Here is a 19,856-nt window from a genome sequence, read left to right on the forward strand (position 1 = left end):
GGGGAGATGGAGGGCTGAGGGGACCTTGGAGGGGGGGTTGGGGTATCCGGCGGATGGGCGCCCCTTTTTTCCCTATTGCTTTGTATTTCCTGTCCCTCCTTGGTGTCGCTCCGGCGTGTTCCCAGTGTTTTTTCTGGGAGTGGGAAGTGTTTCTACTCCTGGAGCACCCCCGAGCCGGGGCGGATGCGGGCAGAGCGGGGCGGCGGGTACCACACGCTGGAGCATCTCCGCGGGGCTGAGCTTTATTGGTGGAGCTGCTTGGTCAGCCCGGCTGATCCCCCCTCTCCCCACCTCCACGGCCACCCCCAGGTCCTTCGGGTCAAACCCGGGGGGCTCCTTCGCCCCGACGCTGGACCCCCGACCTCACCTGGCTGCATCCGCGTGCCAGCACAATCCAGCCCCCGCGGAGGCATCGCCCTCCGCGAGGACGGAGCCGAGGCGGGGGGGGTGGCAGAGTCCCGAGCCCCTGGTTGTCCCCAAGGATGGGGAAGGGACGTGTCCCTTCCCGACGGTGCTGGGCTCGAGGGGCCACCGCCTGCGCTCACTGCTCCTTCTCCTCCTCCTCCTCCTCCGGGAGCTTCTTGCGGGTGAAGAAGCCCAGCTGGGGCGAGAGGGAGAGGATGGAGGGGCGCGTGTCCTGTCCCCTGCCACCCCCTCGTCCCCTGCTGTCCCCCCCCAGCCGAGCCCGGCCCCAATCCCACCTTCCACAGGCAGAAGATGATCAGTGCCAGGAGGAGCAGCCCCCCCAGGATGCTGCCCACCAGGATCCAGAGGGAGACGGGCACCCGCTTGGCCTGGATGATTTCAAGCACCGTCTGCGGAAAAAAAGAAGGGGTCCCGGGGAGCGAAGGGGGACGGGGATGTCCCCACAGCCCTGCGCCCCAGGTTTGGGGGGCAGCGGGGGGTCTGGGGGGGTCCTACCTCCCTCCGATGCGCCCCCTCCTCCAGCACCAGCACGCTGCTCCCCGGGACCCCCAACCAGACCGTGCTGACGACTCTCACGCTCCTGAATTTAGCCTGGGGAGGGGAAAGGGGGTTCAAGCCGTGTGCCCCGGCCGGAGCGTGGAGGGGGTCACCCTTCCCCATCGCCCCCTCCTCACCCCTCGGAAGAAGTCGTTGTGGATGGTGCGGAGGACGTGGACGGAGACCTCCCCGCCGCGGTCCAGCCGCCCCAGCCGGCAGCTCAGCTCCTGGCACCAGGCATTGCCGCAGTCCTATGGGGGAAAAACGTGGGGTGATGTGGCAGGGACCCCCCCAGCCCCCCCAAACCCCAGCTCCGGGGGCGTCACAGTGATGCTCACCAGCCTGTCCACGCGCAGGAGGTCTTCGGGGTGCACGGGGACCACCGTGGCCGTGCCCCGCTGCCGTGGCTCCTCGGGGGGGGTCCGCAGCGTGCAGGTAGCCTGGGCGGGGGGAGGGAGCTGGGCTCAGCACCGGGGGGGCGCAGGGACCCCCCCAGGACCCCCGGCTCGGGCGGGGGACTCACATTGTCGGCGAGGACGCGCGTGACGGAGAGGAAGGTGGCACGGCGGTAGCCCAGGGCTGGCAGGGCCATGCGGAGGGTGAGGTTTCGGACCGGGTAGCACCCGAAATTCTGCACCTGGGGGGGGAGAGTGGGTGAGCCAGGGTACCCCAAACCCCCCCCGCACCCCCAGATCTCCTCACCTTCACCGTGGTCTTGAATTCGGGGCCGGGGCCGTGGGGGAAGGTGCCGAGCGGGTGAACCTCGTAGCGGTGCAGGTTGGCATCACTGCCGGGACGAGAGCAGGGTCGCATCCTGCACCTCCACCCCCAGCACCAGGAGGGCCCCCCCATCCTTGCCCCGCTCCCCCCGGCCCTACCTGGAGAGGAAGAGGTCGGGCTCGTAGCGGATGGGCGCAGAAAGCCGGACCACGTTGTCCTCCAGCGTAGCCTCGGTGCTGTCGCTGGAGGGGGGAGACGTGGCCGTGGGGAGCTCGGGAGGACCCCAAGACCCCCCCCAGCCCCCAAACCCACTGCCTCGGCCACCCCATGGCATGCAGCCCCCCCACCCCACTCCTACCTGCTGGCCTCGAGCGTGACCTCGGCTCGGTGGAGGAGGACGGAGCAGCTGAACTCCAACTCCAGGGTGAAGGAGACCTGGGGGGCGAGCGGGGCCGTGGGGGGGTGCGATGGGTGCACGGGGTCAGCGGGGGTCCCGGGGGGGGGTCCCGGTCCCTTACCTTGGCCAGCGAGCGGAAGACGGGGTAGCCGACGCTGCAGAGCCGGCGGTGACCCACCAGCGCCGTGCACTCCAGCTTCACCGGGCTGGGGTCCTGCGGAGGGGGGGACGTCACCTATGGCCGGGGCTGGGGACGGGGACGGGAGTGCTGGGGGGGTGGACCTGGGGGGCTCGGGCTGAGCACAGGGGGTGAGGGGCTCTATGGGGCCAGATGGACCCCCACCACCCACCTGGGATGGGCTGGGGGTCCCATATGGGGGCCCAGTGGACCCCCCCCCCCCACCTGGGATGGGCTGGGGGTCCCATATGGGGCCCAGTGGACCCCCCCTGCCCACCTGGGATGGGGTGGGGGGACCCATATGGGGCCCAGTGGACCCCCCACAACCACCTGGGATGGGGTGGGGGTCCCCATATGGGGCCAAATGGACCCCCACTGCCCACCTGGTATGGGTTGGGGGTCCCATATGGGGCCCAGTGTACCCCCTCACCCACCTGGGATGGGCTGGGGGTCCCATATGGGGCCCAGTGGACCCCCCCACCCACCTGGGATGGGGTGGGGGTCCCATATGGGGCCCAGTGGACCCACCCCGGGATGGGGTGGGGATGCGAACGGGCTGGAGGGTCTCTGTAAGAGTGACGAGACCCCAGTCTTCGTCCTGGGGTGGGCTGGGGGGTCTGTACGGGGCTGGAAGGACTACGATGTCTTGGAGGGGCTGGGGGGGCCCGTGCAGGTCTGGGGGACCCCCCCCGGCCCCGTACCTGGAGCGCGAGGCTGGAGAAGTGGAGGTTGCCGGAGAAGCGGAGGAGCAGACTGGCGTTGTAGGCGTTCTCCTCCCTGTTCTCCAGGACCACGTCCACCGCCACCTTCCTCCTGCCCCTGCGCAGGACGTGGGGGCTCTGCCTGCAGCGACGGGGGGGGGTTACGGCCCCGGGGGCTCCCGGGACACCCCTCAGCCCCGGGACACCCCGGGGACACCCCGGGGACACCCCATACCCGGAGCCCACGATGTCCATGGTGGCCCGCAGCACCAGGTCCGTGACGCACTCGTTGTCCTCCCCGCAGTCCTTGAAGAAGGGGATCTGGAAGGAGCCGGGTGTGATCCCAGTGCCGGGAGCACCATGGATCATCCCGGATCCGGCCACCCACCTCCAGCACCCACCAGTTTTCCGGATGGTGGTGGGGGACGTCTCATCCAGCACCGGCCCGGTGGATTTGGCCATGGCCAACCTCACCGTGAAGCTGATTGAGGGGTCGCAGATAGTCCGTGGTGTCCTGGGGGGCGGCGGAGGGGTCCCCGTTAGCCCCCAGTGCTGCTGGGGGGGTGGAAAAAGCCACCCGTGGCCGGGGGGGTCCCGCCGTGGCTCACCAGGACGTGGAAGGGGAAGCGGAGGCAGCTCTGCCTCCCCAGCGAGAGCTCGAGGCGGCGCTGCAGCAGCCGGCGGGCGCCGGAGTCGAAGGCGGCTCGGGCTCCCGGCGTCCTCTCCTCCAGCGACACGTTGTACTGCAGCTCTGTGCGGGGACGAGGACGGGGGGTCAGCGCTTGGGGACACCCGCGGGGCTGGGGACACCCCGGGGGTGCTCCGGGGATGCTCTGGGGACAGCACATGGATGCTCCGGTGAGACTCCGGGGACTTGGTAGGGATGCTACAGGGATGCTCTGGAGATGCTCCAGGGATGGCATATGGATGCTGCGGTGAGACCCTGGGGACACCCCAGGGATGCTCCGGGGAAACCCTGGGGATGCTCCAAGGACACCCTGGGATGCTCCTGGGATGCTTCAGTGACACCCTGGGGATGTGCTTGGGATGTTCCGGGATCGGCATATGGATGCTCCAGTGATACTCTGGGGATAGCCCAGGGGTGCTCCAGGGATGCTCCAGGAACACCCTGGGATGCTCCAGGGATGCTCCGGGGGACACCCTGGGGATGTGCTTGGGATGTTCCTGGATCAGCATATGGATGCTCCAGTGATACTCTGGAGACAGCCCAGGGGTGCTCCAGGGATGCTCCAGGGGTGCTCCAGGAACACCCATGGATGCTCCAGGGATGCTCCAGGGATGCTCCAGGAACACCCAGGGATGCTCCAGGGATGCTCCAGGGCCAGCTGCCCGGCATGTCCCCCCCAGTGCTCACCGATCTCCCTGTCCCGCTGGCCCCGGGCTCGGGTCCCGGCGCGGAAGCAGACCCTGGCCCGGAGGCAGACGGCACCAGTGCCGCCGCGTTGACAGTTCTTCTGGATGACGTTGATGGACGAGGGCTCCACCGTCAGCGACGTGTTGACCTGGACAATCTGGCGGGAGCTGGCAGCCAGGGGACAGTGTCACCAGGATGCACATGGGGACGGTGACATCCATCCCTGCACCGTCCCCAGGCTCTCCTCCTCTTATCGCAGGGGGAAACTGAGGCACAGGGGAGCCCAGGCGATGCCTGAGCACATCCCGCCAGGCCTGGCTGAGCCGGGTGGCCCTGCAGAGCGGGGGGGGCTGGTGGCACAGAGACGTCCCCTCGCGTGTCCCCGTCCCCCAGGACTCACCGCAGCAGCACGGCCGCCCCCTGCGCCCCCACGGCCAAGTCCACCAGCCCGTCCCCATCCAGGTCCAGCTGCCCGTCCACGCTGCGCCCGAAATAGCTGAGGGTCGGACCCAGCGCCGCTGCCTCGATGCGCTGGGGAGGCGAGAGCAGGGCGAGCAGTGGCTTCACTGCTGTCTCGTATAAGGTTGTGCTCAAGCTCATTGAGCACACCCCACATCCACACACACCCCCCCCCCCAGAGGGCAGCGAGACCCCCGGCCCCCCCGGCCCCATCTCACCTGCTTGTAATGGGGCAGGAGGGTGCCCGGGGCGCCGTGGTAGACATAAATGGCACCACGGTGCCCGTCCTCCAGCGGAGCCCCCACCACCACGTCGTTGAAGCCGTCGTGGTTGAGATCGGGCACGGCGGCCAGGGCGTAGCCGAACCGGGAGTCCTGCGGCTTCTTGTCGGCATGTAGGATGCCGGCGGGGGCCAGGAGCCGCTGGCGGGGCACAGGGTGGCCCTCGGTACCCCACGGTGCCGGGTCCAGCCCCGCGTACTCCACGCCTGAGCCCCGGGAGGTGGAGTGGGGAGAGCAGGGGGACCCCCTGGGCTGTGTGTCCCCCCCAGCGCAACCGTGCGTGCCGATCCCCCCGCATCCCCCCAGCCCCTCACCTGCCCCACTCTGTAGAGGTACACGCGCCCGGTCTCCCTGCTCTGGGCACCCAGGTACATGGGAGCTGCCACCAGCAGCACGTCGGTGACCCCGTCACCGTCCACGTCCAGGGCGCACACCTCGCTGCCGAAGTAGGAGCCGATCTGCCGGACACGGCGGGGGCCGCGTGAGGCTGGGGGGGCTGCCGGCAGCCCCTTCCCATGGCTGCCCGTCCCCCCGCCAGCAGCCCCTACCTGCTCCCCCGTCAGCGCCTGGGCCACCGTCACGGTCCCCGTGGTGCCCAGCTGGAAGAGGATCACCTTGCCCTTGTGCTGGAAGCGAGGGGCTCCGGCCACGTACAGGCGCTGCCCGCCGGGCAGCCGCAGCGAGGAGACGGCGTAACCTGGGTGGGAGAGCCGGGGCGTCAGCGGCAGGGAAAAGCCCTCGGCCACCCTGTGTCCCTGCGGCACCCAGCGTCCCCGCGGCACGGAGCATCCCGGGTTTCCTCCCATGCCCAGGACACCGAGCATCACATTTGCTCCCCATCCCTGGGGTGCTGAGCATCCTTGGGGTGCTGAGCATCCTCAGTCCCCCCTGCAGCCCCAGGGCACCGAGCATCCTTTGGGTGCTGGCTATCCCTGGTTTAGCCGGCACCCCTGGGGCACCGAGCATCCCCGGAGCACCCAGCATCCTCAGGGCACCCAACATCCTTGGGACACGGAGCATCCCCAGGGCACCCAGCATCCCCAGAGCACCCAGCATCCCCAGGGCACCCAACATCCCCGGAGCACCCAACATCCCCAGGGCACCCAGCATCCCCAGGGCACCCAGCATCCCCAGGGCACCCAACATCCTTGGGACATGGAGCATCCCCGGAGCACCCGGCATCCCTGGCTGCCGATGATCCCCCATTTGCCCCACATCCCTGGGACACGGAGCAGCCCCGGTTCACCCCACATCTCTGGGACACAGAGCATCCCTGGGACATGGAACATCCCCGGTTTGCCCCACATCCCTGGGACATGGAGCATCCCTGGGACACGGAGCATCCCCGGGACATGGAGCATCCCCGGTTCGCCCCACATCCCTCGGGACATGGAGCATCCCCGGGACATGGAGCATCCCCGGTTCGCCCCACATCCCTCGGGACATCCGCCCCCCGTACCCAAATAAGCCGCATGATTCTTCAGCTCCAGCGGGAACTCCTTCTCGAAGGCTTTCCGGGACGGGACGATGCGGCCGCGCCGGCTCTCCTCCAGCACGGCCCCGTCCCCAGTCGTAGGCTCCCACCGTGCCGAAGAGGATCCCGTCCTGGGGGGAGCGAAGGCCGGGGGGTGACACGACGCTGCGGCGGGACGGGAGCTCGGGGACAAGCGGGTGTCACGCGCCTCGGGGACACGGCGTGCGTGGCCATGTCTCACTGTCCCCGAACCCCCCCGAGATGTCACCTGCCCAGCCTGGGACACTCAGCGCCCGGCGTGACGGGGACGCACAACCCCGGGATGGGCTGAGGATTATTTTCCGCTTCGGCAAAGGCTGCGGGGCCGCGCGGCCGCTGCCCTCCCGCCTCCAGCCCCTCCCTGGGCCGCATCCTGCCGTGCCAGTGCCGGCAGCCTCACCTCCAGGAGGTGGAGGGAGAAGCCGATCTGGGACATCTCCAGCTCGAAGGAGCTCTCGTTGTACCCGTGGGTGCCTGGGGAGCGGGAAGGAGACGGAGTTCCTCCAGATGTGCTTCCAGCTGTTTTTTCTGCAGCCCCCCCCCGCCCCTCGCCGGGGTCCGGGCCCGGATCGGGCCCCACGTCACCTTCCAGGCTGAAGATGCGGTCGCCCAAAGCGTCCACGATGTCGTTGAGGGCGGCCTCGTCGGTGACGTTGAAGAAATACTTCTCGTCCGGGTCGCTGGCGATGTACTTGATCTCGCGGATGAAATCCTCGGGGTCCTGCTGCCGGCGGAGGTAGTGCCCCAGCACCTGGGGAGAGGGGACCCCGCGTCGGCCCCATCCTGACCCCGACGCAGGCGGGATGGGGGTCCCCCACCCCAGCGTGGCACAAAGGGGGAATGGGGAAACTGAGGCACGGTGCCTGCTCCCGACGGGTGGGCAGGGAGGTGGCCGGGGCGCTCACCGCGATGGCGTAGCGGGTGACGTTGCGCTTCTCGCACTCCTCCAGCGCCTCGGGCAGCTCCTCGCCGTCGTGGGACTCCCCGTCCGTCACCACGATCATCAGCCGGGTGGCATCCGGCCGCCCGCCCCGCTCGGGGCTGAAGGCTTCGGTGCTGCCGGGAAGGACGGGAGGCATGAGGCCGATCCTGACCCCAATCCTGATCCCAACCCCGAACCCGATTCTGATCCTAATCCCAATGCCAATCCCAACCCTGACTCCGCTCCTGATCCCAATCCCAACCCCAACCCCGATCCCAACCCTGATCCCGATCCCAAACCCGACCCTGATCCCAGCCCCAATCCTGATCCCAACCCTGATCCCGATCCCAAACCCGACCCTGATCCCAGCCCCAATCCTGACCCTGATCCCTACCCTGATCCCAGTCTTGACCCCAGTCTTGATCCTGATCCCAATCCCAACCCCAAGCCTGACCCCAGTTCTGACCCTGGTCCCAATCCCAGCCCTGATCCTGACCCTGACCCCGATCCTGATCCCAATCCTGACCCCGACCCTGATCCCAATCCCAATCCCAACCCTGACCCCTATCCTGATCCCTATCCCAATCCCGAGCCCAATCCTGATCCCAATCCCGACCCTAACTCTTATCCCGATCCCAATCCTGACCCCAATCCTGATCCCAACCCCAGTTCCAACCCCGATTCTGACCCTGATCCCGGTCCCGACCCCAATCCCGACCCCGACCCCAATCCCAATCCCGACCCCGATCCCGATCCGACCCCGATCCCGGTGCCCACCATGCCCGGCGGATGGCGAAGGCCGTGCGCGTCTCCCGCCCCTCCTGCCGGCTGATGTTCTTGGCCGCCTCCACCACCTCCTCCGCCGTCCGGTACCCGCCCCAGCACCCACTCGTGCACCGCCCGCTCCCCGTACTGCAGCACCCCCACCTGCCGCCGAGACGGGGTGCTCAGCCGCGGGGCCAGCCCCGCGCCCCAAAACGTCCCCTCCGCTGCGCGGTGCGGCCCGCGGCCCCCGCCGGCACAGCGCGCCCGCCACCGCCCCACGCCGGCATCGCCCCGGGGGTGGCATCGCCCCGGGGACAATGGCATCAGCCCAGGGGTGGCATCTCCACAGGGACAGCAGCATGGCCCTGGGGGCAATGGCATCAGCCCAGGGGTGGCATCTCCACAGGGACAGCAGCATGGCCCCGGGGACAATGGCATCAGCCCAGGGGTGGCATCGCCCCGGGGACAATGGCATCAGCCCAGGGGTGGCATCGCCACAGGGACAGCAGCATGGCCCTGGGGACAATGGCATCAGCCCAGGGGTGGCATCTCCACAGGGACAGCAGCATGGCCCGGGGGACAATGGCATCAGCCCAGGGGTGGCATCTCCACAGGGACAGCAGCATGGCCCCGGGGACAATGGCATCAGCCCAGGGGTGGCATCTCCACAGGGACAGCAGCATGGCCCTGGGGACAATGGCATCAGCCCAGGGGTGGCATCGGCACAGGGATGACAATATTGCCCTGGGGACAATGGCATTGTCCTGGGGTGGCATCTCCACAGGGACAGCAGCATGGCCCTGGGGACAATGGCATCAGCCCAGGGGTGGCATCGGCACAGGGATGACAATATTGCCCTGGGGACAATGGCATTGTCCCGGGGTGGCATCTCCACAGGGACAGCAGCATGGCCCTGGGGACAGTGGCATTGCCCCAAGGATGATGGCATCACCCTGGGGATGATGGCATTGCCCTGGGGACGATGGTATCAGCCCAGGGGTGGCATTGCCACAGGGACAGAAACATGGCCCTGGGGACAATGGCATTGCCCCAAGGATGATGGCATCACCCCAGCGATGATGGCATTGCCCTGGGGACAGTGGCATCACCACAGGGACAGCAGCACGGCCCTGGGGACAATGGCATCACCCCAAGGATGATGGCATCACCCCAGGAATGTCGGCATCTTCCCAGGGGTGGCATTGCCCTGGGGACGACAGCATTGCCCTGGGGACAATGGCATCGCCCCAAGTGTGGCACCTCCACAGGGATGACACCATTGCCCTGGGGACAATGGCATCACTCCGGGGATGACGACATCGCCCTGAGCACGATGGCATCATCTGGGGGACCTCATCACCCCAGGGACAACGGCTTTGTCCTGGACGTGGCATGACCCTGAGGACACTGTCATGGCCCCGGGGACACCGGCACAGCCCTGGGGACATGGCATGGCCATGGAGACACTGGCACGGCCCTGGGGACACCGGCACGGCCACGGGGACACGGCCTCACCTGGATCTGCCCGGGCCCGATGAAGAACTTGCCGAGGATGTTGCTGAGGAAGTTCTGCACCTCGTACCAGGGGTAGATGCTGTTGGAGCCGTCCAGGACGATGACGATGTCCATGTAGGTGGAGCAGCCTGCCAAGGGGCACACCGCTGGCACCGACACGGCACGGCGCGGCCCGGCACAGCGTGTCCTGACACGGCGCATCCTGACACGGCATGTCCCGACACGGTGTGTCCCGGCACGGCGCGTCCCGACACAGCGTGGCCCGACATGGTGTGTCATGACACGGCGTGTTCCAACACGGTGCATCCCGACACGGCGTGTCCCGACACAGTGCATCCTGACATGGTGCGTCCCGACACGGCACACCACAACAGAGCATGTCCCGACACGGCGTGTCCCGTCACGGTGTGTCATGACACGGCGCGTCACGACACGGTACATCCCGACACGGCATGTCCCGACATGGTGTGTCCCGACACGGCGCGTCCCAACATGGCACACCACAACAGAGCGTGTCCCAACATGGTGCGTCCTGACACGGCGCATCCCGACACGGCACACCACAACACAGCATGTCCCGACACGGCACGTCCCGTCCCGTCATGGTGTGTCCCGACACAGCGCGTCCCGACACGGGCTCCGCACGCCGCAGCCGCCCCCACTCACGCTGTGCCGTGGGCGCGATGGTCCCCACCGGCCGGAGGTCACTGTCCAGGCGGGCGCAGATGCCGGTGCTGAAGACGGAGGTGCCGCACGCCTGGGACCAAAGCGGGGCGCAGGCCTGGGCGGGGGGACAGCGGGGGTGACACCAAGCATGGGCTGGGACCCGGTCCCCGCGCCCGGCTGTGCCTCAGTTTCCCTCCGGGGAGGCTCCTCTCACCACGAAGCCGCCGTCCTTGGAGTCCAGGAGGGTCATGCCCAAGTGTGCGTTGCGGCCGGGGAGGGGGGCGAGCCAGGGCGCTGCGGCTCCTCGGGGCCCGGGAAAGAGAGATGCCGGGGGTCAGCGCCGGGGTGACCCCCCGAACCCCACCGCGGCCGCGCCGGGACGGATGCCGGCCTGGAAAGGGCGAAGCCGGGGAGGGATGCGGCCACCCGTCCCCATGGGTCATGGCGGTACCGAGGTTGGCTTTGGCGCAGGTGGCGTTGGGGGGTCCCACGCGACACTTGTAGACGTCACCTTGGCGGTCACCGTCCCAAGGGGCCCCCACCAGCAGCCTGCGGGGACGTGGCAGCGTGAGGGGTCACCGGCACCACCCCGCTCCGGCTTCGGCATTTCGGGGCGCAGCGCCAAACCCTGCCCGCCCCCGCCACCGGCACCGTGCCACGGCGCTTCCGCCACCGGCCCCGGGCTGCCGGCGGTTTCCGTCCGTCCGTCTGGCTGGCTGGCTGTCCTCCCTTGCGTCGGCACCCCAGCCGCCGGCACGGGGCCCCCCGCTTCCACCGGTGGGACCCTTATTTTCACGTCCCCCCTCCTCAAGCCGTGCCGGGGCAAAGCGCAAATCCCCGGCGAGGCTTAAAACCCCACTTCTGCCCCCAGAAAACACCGAGGGGGCTTTGCTGTCCCGCTCCCGGCCTCAGTTTCCCCTCCCTGCCTCAGTTTCCCCTCCCTGCCTCAGTTCCCCCTTTCTGCCTCAGTTTCCCCTTTCCTGCCTCAGTTTCCCCTTTCCTGCCTCAGTTCCCCCTTTCTGCCTCAGTTTCCCCCTTTCCTGCCTCAGTTCCCCCTTTCCTGCCTCAGTTTCCCTTTCCTGCCTCAGTTTCCCCCTTTCCTGCCTCAGTTCCCCCTTTCCTGCCTCAGTTTCCCTTTCCTGCCTCAGTTTCCCCTTTCCTGCCTCAGTTTCCCCCTTTCTGCCTCAGTTTCCCTTTCCTGCCTCAGTTTCCCTTTCCTGCCTCAGTTTCCCCCTTTCCTGCCTCAGTTTCCCTTTCCTGCCTCAGTTTCCCCTTTCCTGCCTCAGTTTCCCCCTTTCTGCCTCAGTTCCCCCTTTCTGCCTCAGTTTCCCCTTTCTGCCTCAGTTTCCCCTTTCCCGCCTCAGTTTCCCCTCTCTGCCTCAGTTTCCCCTTTCCCGCCTCAGTTTCCCCTTTCCCGCCTCAGTTTCCCTTTCCCGCCTCAGTTTCCCCTTTCCTGCCTCAGTTTCCCCTTTCTGCCTCAGTTTCCCCCTTTCCTGCCTCAGTTTCCCCCTTTCCTGCCTCAGTTTCCCTTTCCTGCCTCAGTTTCCCCTTTCCTGCCTCAGTTTCCCTTTCCTGCCTCAGTTTCCCCTTTCCTGCCTCAGTTTCCCCTTTCCTGCCTCAGTTTCCCCCTTTCTGCCTCAGTTTCCCCCTTTCCCGCCTCAGTTTCCCCTTTCCTGCCTCAGTTTCCCCTTTCCCGCCTCAGTTTCCCCCTTTCCTGCCTCAGTTTCCCCCTTTCCTGCCTCAGTTTCCCTTTCCTGCCTCAGTTTCCCTTTCCTGCCTCAGTTTCCCCCTTTCCTGCCTCAGTTTCCCCTTTCCCGCCTCAGTTTCCCCTCTCTGCCTCAGTTTCCCCTCCCCAGGGCATCGCAAGCCCTGCAGCCCCCCCCCCCAGCCCTGCCCCACATCCCCACCCCACAGGACGCGGGGGACCCCAGGGGTGCCCCCCCCGACCCCGCGGGTGCCACTCACCACCTCTCCCCGCCGCCCGCCCGCTGCAGCACCTTGTAGCCGAACTGGGCCTGTGCCGGCCCGTGGAAGAGCCGCGGGCGCCCGACGTCCACGTTGAACCCCACGCACAGCCCTGGGGGGACAGCGAGCCCGGGGGGGCACCCATGGGCCCCGGCGCCCCGCAGCACCCCACCACCCTACGCCCAATCCGCCGCGGCACCGCGGGGCCCACGCGGAGGCCCCCCCCGAGAACCGGATTCTTTTTTTTGGGGTGCTGCTGGGAGCACCCATCTCCCACCCAGCCGTGCCGCGGTGCCCCCCGGGGCAGGACGAAGGGGATGGCACCCATGGGTGCTTGGGGAGCCCGCCGGGAGCCCGGCTGGGGGGTGGCGGGTGGCGGGGGGGGGTGGCCGCGGCGGTGGTCCCCGTCCTGGGGGGCGTGGGGGAGAGGTCCCCAATGCTGGGTGCTGAGCACCCCGTGTGTGGCTCCAAGCACCCCAAATGCAGCGCCCAGCACCCCACATAGAGCACCCAGCACCCCACATAGAGCACCCCAAATGCAGCACCCAGCACCCCACATACAGCACCCAGTACCCCAAATGCAGCACCCCACATAGAGCACCCAGCACCCCAAATGCAGCACCCAGCACCCTACATACAGCACCCAGCACCCCAAATGCAGCACCCCACAGACAGCACCCAGCACCCCAAATGCAGCACCCAGCACCCCACATAGAGCACCCAGCACCCCAAATGCAGCACCCAGCACCCTACATACAGCACCCAGCACCCCAAATGCAGCACCCCACAGACAGCACCCAGCACCCCAAATGCAGCACCCAGCACCCCACATAGAGCACCCAGCACCCCAAATGCAGCACCCAGCACCCTACGTAGAGCACCCAGCACCCCAAATGCAGCACCCAGCACCCCACATAGAGCACCCAGCACCCCAAATGCAGCACCCCAAATGCAGCACCCAGCACCCCACATAGAGCACCCAGCACCCTACATAGAGCACCCAGCACCCCAAATGCAGCGCCCAGCACCCTACATAGAGCACCCAGTACCCCAAATGCAGCACCCCAAATGCAGCACCCAGCACCCCACATAGAGCACCCAGCACCCTACATAGAGCACCCAGCACCCCAAATGCAGCACCCCAAATGCAGCACCCAGCACCCCACATAGAGCACCCAGCACCCCAAATGCAGCACCCAGCACCCTACATAGAGCACCCAGTACCCCAAATGCAGCACCCCACATAGAGCACCCAGCACCCCAAATGCAGCACCCAGCACCCCACATAGAGCACCCAGCACCCCACATAGAGCACCCAGCACCCCAAATGCAGCACCCAGCACCCTACATACAGCACCCAGCACCCCAAATGCAGCACCCCACAGACAGCACCCAGCACCCCAAATGCAGCGCCCAGCACCCCACATAGAGCACCCAGCACCCCACATAGAGCACCCAGCACCCCAAATGCAGCACCCAGCACCCTACATAGAGCACCCAGCACCCTACATAGAGCACCCAGCACCCCAAATGCAGCACCCAGCACCCTACATACAGCACCCAGTACCCCAAATGCAGCACCCCACAGACAGCACCCAGCACCCCAAATGCAGCGCCCAGCACCCCACATAGAGCACCCAGCACCCCAAATGCAGCACCCCAAATGCAGCACCCAGCACCCCACATAGAGCACCCAGCACCCTACATAGAGCACCCAGTACCCCAAATGCAGCACCCCAAATGCAGCACCCAGCACCCCACATAGAGCACCCAGCACCCTACATAGAGCACCCAGCACCCCAAATGCAGCACCCCAAATGCAGCACCCAGCACCCTACATAGAGCACCCAGCACCCCAAATGCAGCACCCCACAGACAGCACCCAGCACCCCAAATGCAGCACCCAGCACCCTACATACAGCACCCAGCACCCCAAATGCAGCACCCCACAGACAGCACCCAGCACCCCAAATGCAGCACCCAGCACCCCACATAGAGCACCCAGCACCCCAAATGCAGCACCCAGCACCCTACATACAGCACCCAGCACCCCAAATGCAGCACCCCACGTCATAACGGACCCAGCACCCCAAATGTAGCACCCAGCACCCTACATAGAGCACCCAGCACCCCAAATGCAGCACCCAGCACCCTACATACAGCACCCAGTACCCCAAATGCAGCACCCAGCACCCTACATACAGCACCCAGCACCCCAAATGCAGCACCCCACGTCATAACGGACCCAGCACCCCAAATGTAGCACCCAGCACCCTACATAGAGCACCCAGCACCCCAAATGCAGCACCCAGCACCCTGCATAGAGCACCCAGCACCCCAAATGCAGCACCCAGCACCCCAAATGCAGCACCCCACATCATAACGCACCCAGCACCCCAAATGCAGCACCCAGCACCCCAAATGCAGCACCCCACATCATAACGCACCTAGCACCCTAAATGTAGCACCCTACATAGAACACCCAGCACCCCAAATGCAGCACTCCAAATGCAGCACCCCACATCATAGGGCACCCAGCACCCCAAATGCAGCACTAAGCACCCCAAATGCAGCACCCAGCACCCCACAGACAGCACCCAGCACCCCAAATGCAGCACCCAGCACCCTACACAGAGCACCCAGCGCCCTACAATGCGGCACTGAGCACCCAACCTACACAGCACCCAGCACCCCCCCAGCACTGAGCACCCCAAAGGCAGCACCCAGCACCCCACCTACAGCACCCAGCGCCCCAGGAGGCCCCGGCGTGGCCCAGAGAACTCGGGGGTTCCATTCTGGGGGGGCCCAGGGGGGCTGCGTTTGCCTCCAACCGCCGGAAGACCCACCAAGCGCCGCACCCCCGGTCCCGTCCCCTCCCCGAGCGGCTGCGGTGGGGAAACTGAGGCACGGGGCGGCCCAGGGCCAGCGCCGAGGCCAGCGCTGGCTGCGTGCCTCAGTTTCCCCGCCGGCGGGGCGCGGCGAGGGAGCGCGGCGGTGCCCCGCTGGGAGGGAGGTGGGGTGGGGGTCCCACCGCCAACCTCCCCCTTGGGGTGGATGAAAAAAACCCCTTTTTTGGCTTTTTTCCCCCCAAAACGTCGAGATTTTCCATTAAAGTATTTTTTTAGCTCCTCGTAGCGGGGTTTGGCTTCCTTCCACGCCGCCCCGGCCCCCGGGGAGGTTTTGGGGTCCCCCCTCCACCAGCAAAAAGCCAAACACACCCCGGGAGGGGGGACGGCGACCAAAACCGGGCGCTTTTCCCCCAAAACCGCCCCCCGGCCGACTCGCATCGCCGCGCTCCGGGTCAACGGGCACCCGGCTCGCCACCGGCCCCCCAACCCCGCCGCGGCCCCCGAGTCGCCCCCCAAAACCCCGAGCCCTCTTTTCCCAAACCCGGCCGGATTTCGGGGTGACGGTACCTGGGAGCAGCAGCAGCAGCGCCGGGAGCCGCCGCCGGCACCCACCACCCTCCATCGCCCCACCGCCGGCATCGGCCGCCAGCGGCTCAAAGGTTACTCTGTCTCCGGACGGGATATTTTTTTTTTCCTCCTTTTTTTTTTAATATTTTTTTTCCCTCCTCCTTCATCTTCAATTGGCTGCTAAAAATAAACAGCCGAGTGGCTTTTTTTTTTGGGGACGGAGTTCGGAAAAAAAGGCAAAGCGGAGAAAAACATGGAAAAAAAGAGGAGAGGGAAGGAGAAGGCAGTGGGACGCAGGATCTGGGGGGCACCGGGGTGCCGCCGAAGGGGATTTTCCCCTTTTCCCGGTAAAGTCGCCCCCGCACGGGGCGGGATGTGGGTCCCGTGGGGTCCCCCCGCCCCGGAGCAGGACTGAGCCCCATGGACGTGGCCGGGACACCCGGCTCCTCTCCCCGGGGACCTCGACTGGGGGGCGTAGGGACGGGGGCTTTGGGGTCACCGCTCGTCCCCGTCACCGTCCTCGGCTCTCGGTGGGTTCGGGGTGGATTTGGGGTCGCCACGTCCTCCGGGTGACACTGCCACCTCCTGGACACCGTCCCCACCTCCCGTCCCCTGGAGGAGGCCGAGAAGATGGGGTGACCTTGGCGAGGACCCCCCATCCCACCCCAACACCTCCTCCTTGAGCCGCCCCCGGCAGGGGAAACTGAGGCAGGTGGGACGCCCGGCGGCACCCCAAGACCTCCTTCCAGGCACCGAAGGACATGGGGCCGCAGAGGCCACCGCTACGTGGTGGCATCCACGGCCGTCTCCTCCTCGGTGGCCGGCCCGAGCTCCCCGGGGCGACCCAAGAGGCTGCGGAGCTGAAGCCAGAAGAAGGGCCGTCTGCCGGGCTCGCCGGGCCACTCCAGGTAGGTCTTGGTGCCCAACATCTTCCGGAGCCGGGCGAACCGCCGGGGCAAACCCCGAGCCTCGATGGGTTCCTTCACCACCAAGATGACGTCCTCGCTGCCCAGCCCCACGGCGCGCTGGTGGGCGAAGTAGAGCTCGTAGTTGCACCACTCGCTGTCGACGAAGCTGCGGGAGAGGATGAAGATGACTTTGGAGCTCCTCTCGATGTTCTCCACGATGTTATCGATGATCCAACGGCCCGGCGTGAAGTCCCGCTCGTGGATGCAGAGCCGGTACGGCGGCGTGGCGCTCTCCAGCCGGTGCAGAAGCTCCCGGCGAACCCAGCCGGCGTCGGCGCAGCTGTAGGAGATGAAGGCGTGGTAGGAGCATCGCCGCGCGGCGCCCGGCCGCCGCCTGCCGTACTTGGCCCGCACCAACCGGTACGTGGCTCGCAGGTACCAACCGGCGTCCAGCTTCCAGCAGAGCACGGCGCACGCCGCCACTGCCACCGCCGTGCTGGCCACCGCCACGGCCACCAGCGCCGGCACGTTGCATTCCAAGGGACGCGGGGCGTAAGCGGCCACAGCCGTATCCAGCAGCGGCTCGGGGTGGTAGCAGGTCCAGTTGTGGGGCCAGTCGGCCAAGGTGGGGCGTCCCCGTCGCCGCGTCTCCTCCAAGAAGAGGTAGAGGTCACAGGTGCAGTGGTAGGGGTTGTTGCCGGCCGCCAAGCTAACGAGCCGCGGCATGTTGACGAAGGAGCCACGGTTGATGACGCCGAAGGAGTTGCCGTCGATGGCCAGCACCTCCAACCGGGGGCATCTCCACTCGGAGGGGATGAACTTGATCTTGTTGCCGCTCAACCGCAGCTCCCACAGCCGGGGGCTTCGGGTGAAGTAGTCCATATCCAGGCGGTCAAGCTGGGAGTAGGAGAGGTCCAGGTACTCGAGGGTGGTGGGCAGGCACCCGAAGGTGCCCGCCGTCACCCGGTTGTGGTGCAGGGCCAGCCAACGCAAGGTGGGACTCCACTGACACGTCTCCTGCAGGCTGCCCAAGCCATTGTGGCTGGCGTCGAGGCGGGTGAGCCGGGGCCAGGTCCGCGTCAAGGTGGCCACCACAGCCAGGCTCAGGAGTTGGTTGGAGGCCAAGACGAAGCTCTCCAGCTTGGGCATGACGCCCCGGTAGTGGCAACGTTGGTTGTAGATATAACCGTCTTCCAGACGGTTGCCGGAGATGTCCAAGGCCTCCACGTTGCGCATCTCGCCCCAAGCGTCACAGGGGACGTAGTTGAAGTTGACGTTGATGATGGAGAGGGCGGCCACGCCGCTCAACCAGGTGAAGGTCCAGTCGAAGCGCAGGATGTCGGGGTTGCTGATGTCCTGCAGCAAGAGGCGGTCGAGCCGCGGGGCGGCCGCGCCCACGCCAGAGCTGTTCCACCACGGCGAGCGGGCGAAGTCGATGGCCACCAGCGCCAAGTCGCGGACGCGGGAGCGTTGGACGTTGAGCAGGGCCAAGCGGAGGAGGTTCTCGTTGAACTTGCCCCGGTAGAAGACCAACTTGGTGATCCGCAACTCGGCCAAGCCGGCGAAGGGGTCGGCGTCGCCGGTGTAGTAGGTGAACTCGAAGAGGTTACGGAAACGCAGGTAGTCGAGGGGTTTCCCCCGCAGGTCCCGCAGCATCACCGGCAGAGCCGCCGCGCTCTCGTCCAAGGCCATGTCGCACCACAGCTCCGTGGTGTTCAGCCACGAGAAAGCGCCGGCTTCGTACCGCCGCAGGCTGGAGGCCGACTTGATGGCGAACTTCTGCAGCGCCGTGTCCTTCAAGACGGTGAAGTCTCCCCGGGAGATGTCCTGGAGCAGCGGCCCCCCCAGCGACAGCTCCTGCAGCCGCCGCAGCTTGCCGAAGACACCGTCCAACGCCGCGCTGCGGTAGAGGTTGTTGGACATGTCCAACCAACGGAGGTTGACCAACGGTTGCAACGCCGGCGCCGGGACGTGGTCGAGGGAGTTGTTGAAGAGCCGGAGATGCTCCAAGAGGAGGTTGGAGAGGAAAGCGTCCGGCGCGATGCGGGAGATGTTGTTGTAGCCCAAATCCAAGCGCCGTAGCTGGGTCATGCCGGCGAAGTCGCCCGCCGTGATCTCCCGTAGCTTGTTGTAGGAGAGGTCGAGGCTGCGCAGGCCGCCGGGGAGACCGCGGGGCACCCGCAGCAGGCCCTGGCCCTTGCACAGCCCCGTCCCGTTGTCGGCGTCAATGCGGCACGGCAGCCACGCCGCATCCCCCGCCAGCGCCAGCAGCACCAGGCACCAAACCCCCGGGGTGCCGGCGGCCGGCGGGGGCCGCATGGCCTGCGGTGGGGCAGCGGGGCGGCCGGGGAGGTGCCGCCGGTGGCGGGAGCCAGGACGGGGCTGGAAGGGGCATCCGGGCATCCACGGGGAACCGTCCTGCGGCGGGAGAGGGGGGTCAGCGGTGCCGCGTGGGGAGGACCCCGATCCCCCGGGAAGCACTGGGATCAACCCCCGGGGAGGCACTGGATCCAGTGGGATGGGTCAATCCTTCCTTGGGGGCTCAGGGACTGGATCCCGGGGGAGCGGGGACTGGATTGGGGGGGATCAGATCCCTGGGGGATCGGATCCCTGGGAGGGTCAGATCCTTGGCATCAGGGACTGGATAATAGGGGGATCGGATCCTGCGGATCAGGGACTGGATAATAGGAGGATCGGATCCCTGGAGGGATCAGATCCTGGGGATCAAGGACCGGATCCTGGGGGAATCGGATCCCTGGGGGGGTCAGATCCTGAGCATGAGAGACCGGATCCTGGTGGGAGCAGGGACTGGATCATGGGGGGATCAGATCCCTGGAGGGATCAGATCCAGGGGATCAGGGACCGGATCCTGGTGGGAGGAGGGACTGGATCATGGGGGGATCGGATCCCTGGGGGATTGGATCCCAGGGCGGGGATCAGATCCTGGGGCTCAGGGACTGGATCGGGGGCGGCACTGGATCCCAGGGCTGAGGGACTGGATCCCCGGGGGATCAGGAACCGTACCTGGGGGGATCGAATCCCAGGGGGATCCGGGACCGGCTCCCACGGGGGTTGGATCCGGGGGGGGTCAGGGAGCAGACCCAGGGTGCCG

General features: G+C 66.9%; 2 protein-coding genes across 2 annotated transcripts; both read right to left on the minus strand.

Moving 5' to 3' along the window:
- Positions 1–478: 478 nt before the first annotated feature.
- ITGA10 (integrin subunit alpha 10) lies at positions 479–15,908 on the minus strand. Its single transcript, XM_059832067.1, is given in 33 exon segments — positions 479–601; positions 702–815; positions 922–1,017; positions 1,101–1,214; positions 1,302–1,403; positions 1,487–1,600; positions 1,666–1,750; positions 1,842–1,925; positions 2,042–2,118; positions 2,202–2,294; positions 2,960–3,101; positions 3,195–3,280; positions 3,344–3,445; positions 3,447–3,473; positions 3,568–3,710; positions 4,335–4,501; positions 4,735–4,865; positions 5,012–5,215; positions 5,389–5,532; positions 5,623–5,771; positions 6,534–6,636; positions 6,638–6,679; positions 6,988–7,061; positions 7,173–7,338; positions 7,493–7,643; positions 8,287–8,387; positions 8,389–8,436; positions 9,790–9,917; positions 10,456–10,570; positions 10,670–10,758; positions 10,907–11,004; positions 12,421–12,596; positions 15,837–15,908. Coding segments are annotated over 33 exon segments (3,597 nt in total). The 3' UTR covers positions 479–541.
- A 710-nt stretch (positions 15,909–16,618) lies between these two features.
- On the minus strand, positions 16,619–19,063 carry LOC132319980 (toll-like receptor 2). The gene has a single exon (XM_059832068.1). It carries the CDS (start codon positions 19,061–19,063, stop codon positions 16,619–16,621), a length of 2,445 nt encoding a protein of 814 aa, XP_059688051.1.
- Positions 19,064–19,856: the final 793 nt, after the last annotated feature.

Source organism: Gavia stellata, chromosome 33, assembly GCF_030936135.1.
Source record: "Gavia stellata isolate bGavSte3 chromosome 33, bGavSte3.hap2, whole genome shotgun sequence".
NCBI classification, from domain to species: domain Eukaryota; kingdom Metazoa; phylum Chordata; class Aves; order Gaviiformes; family Gaviidae; genus Gavia; species Gavia stellata.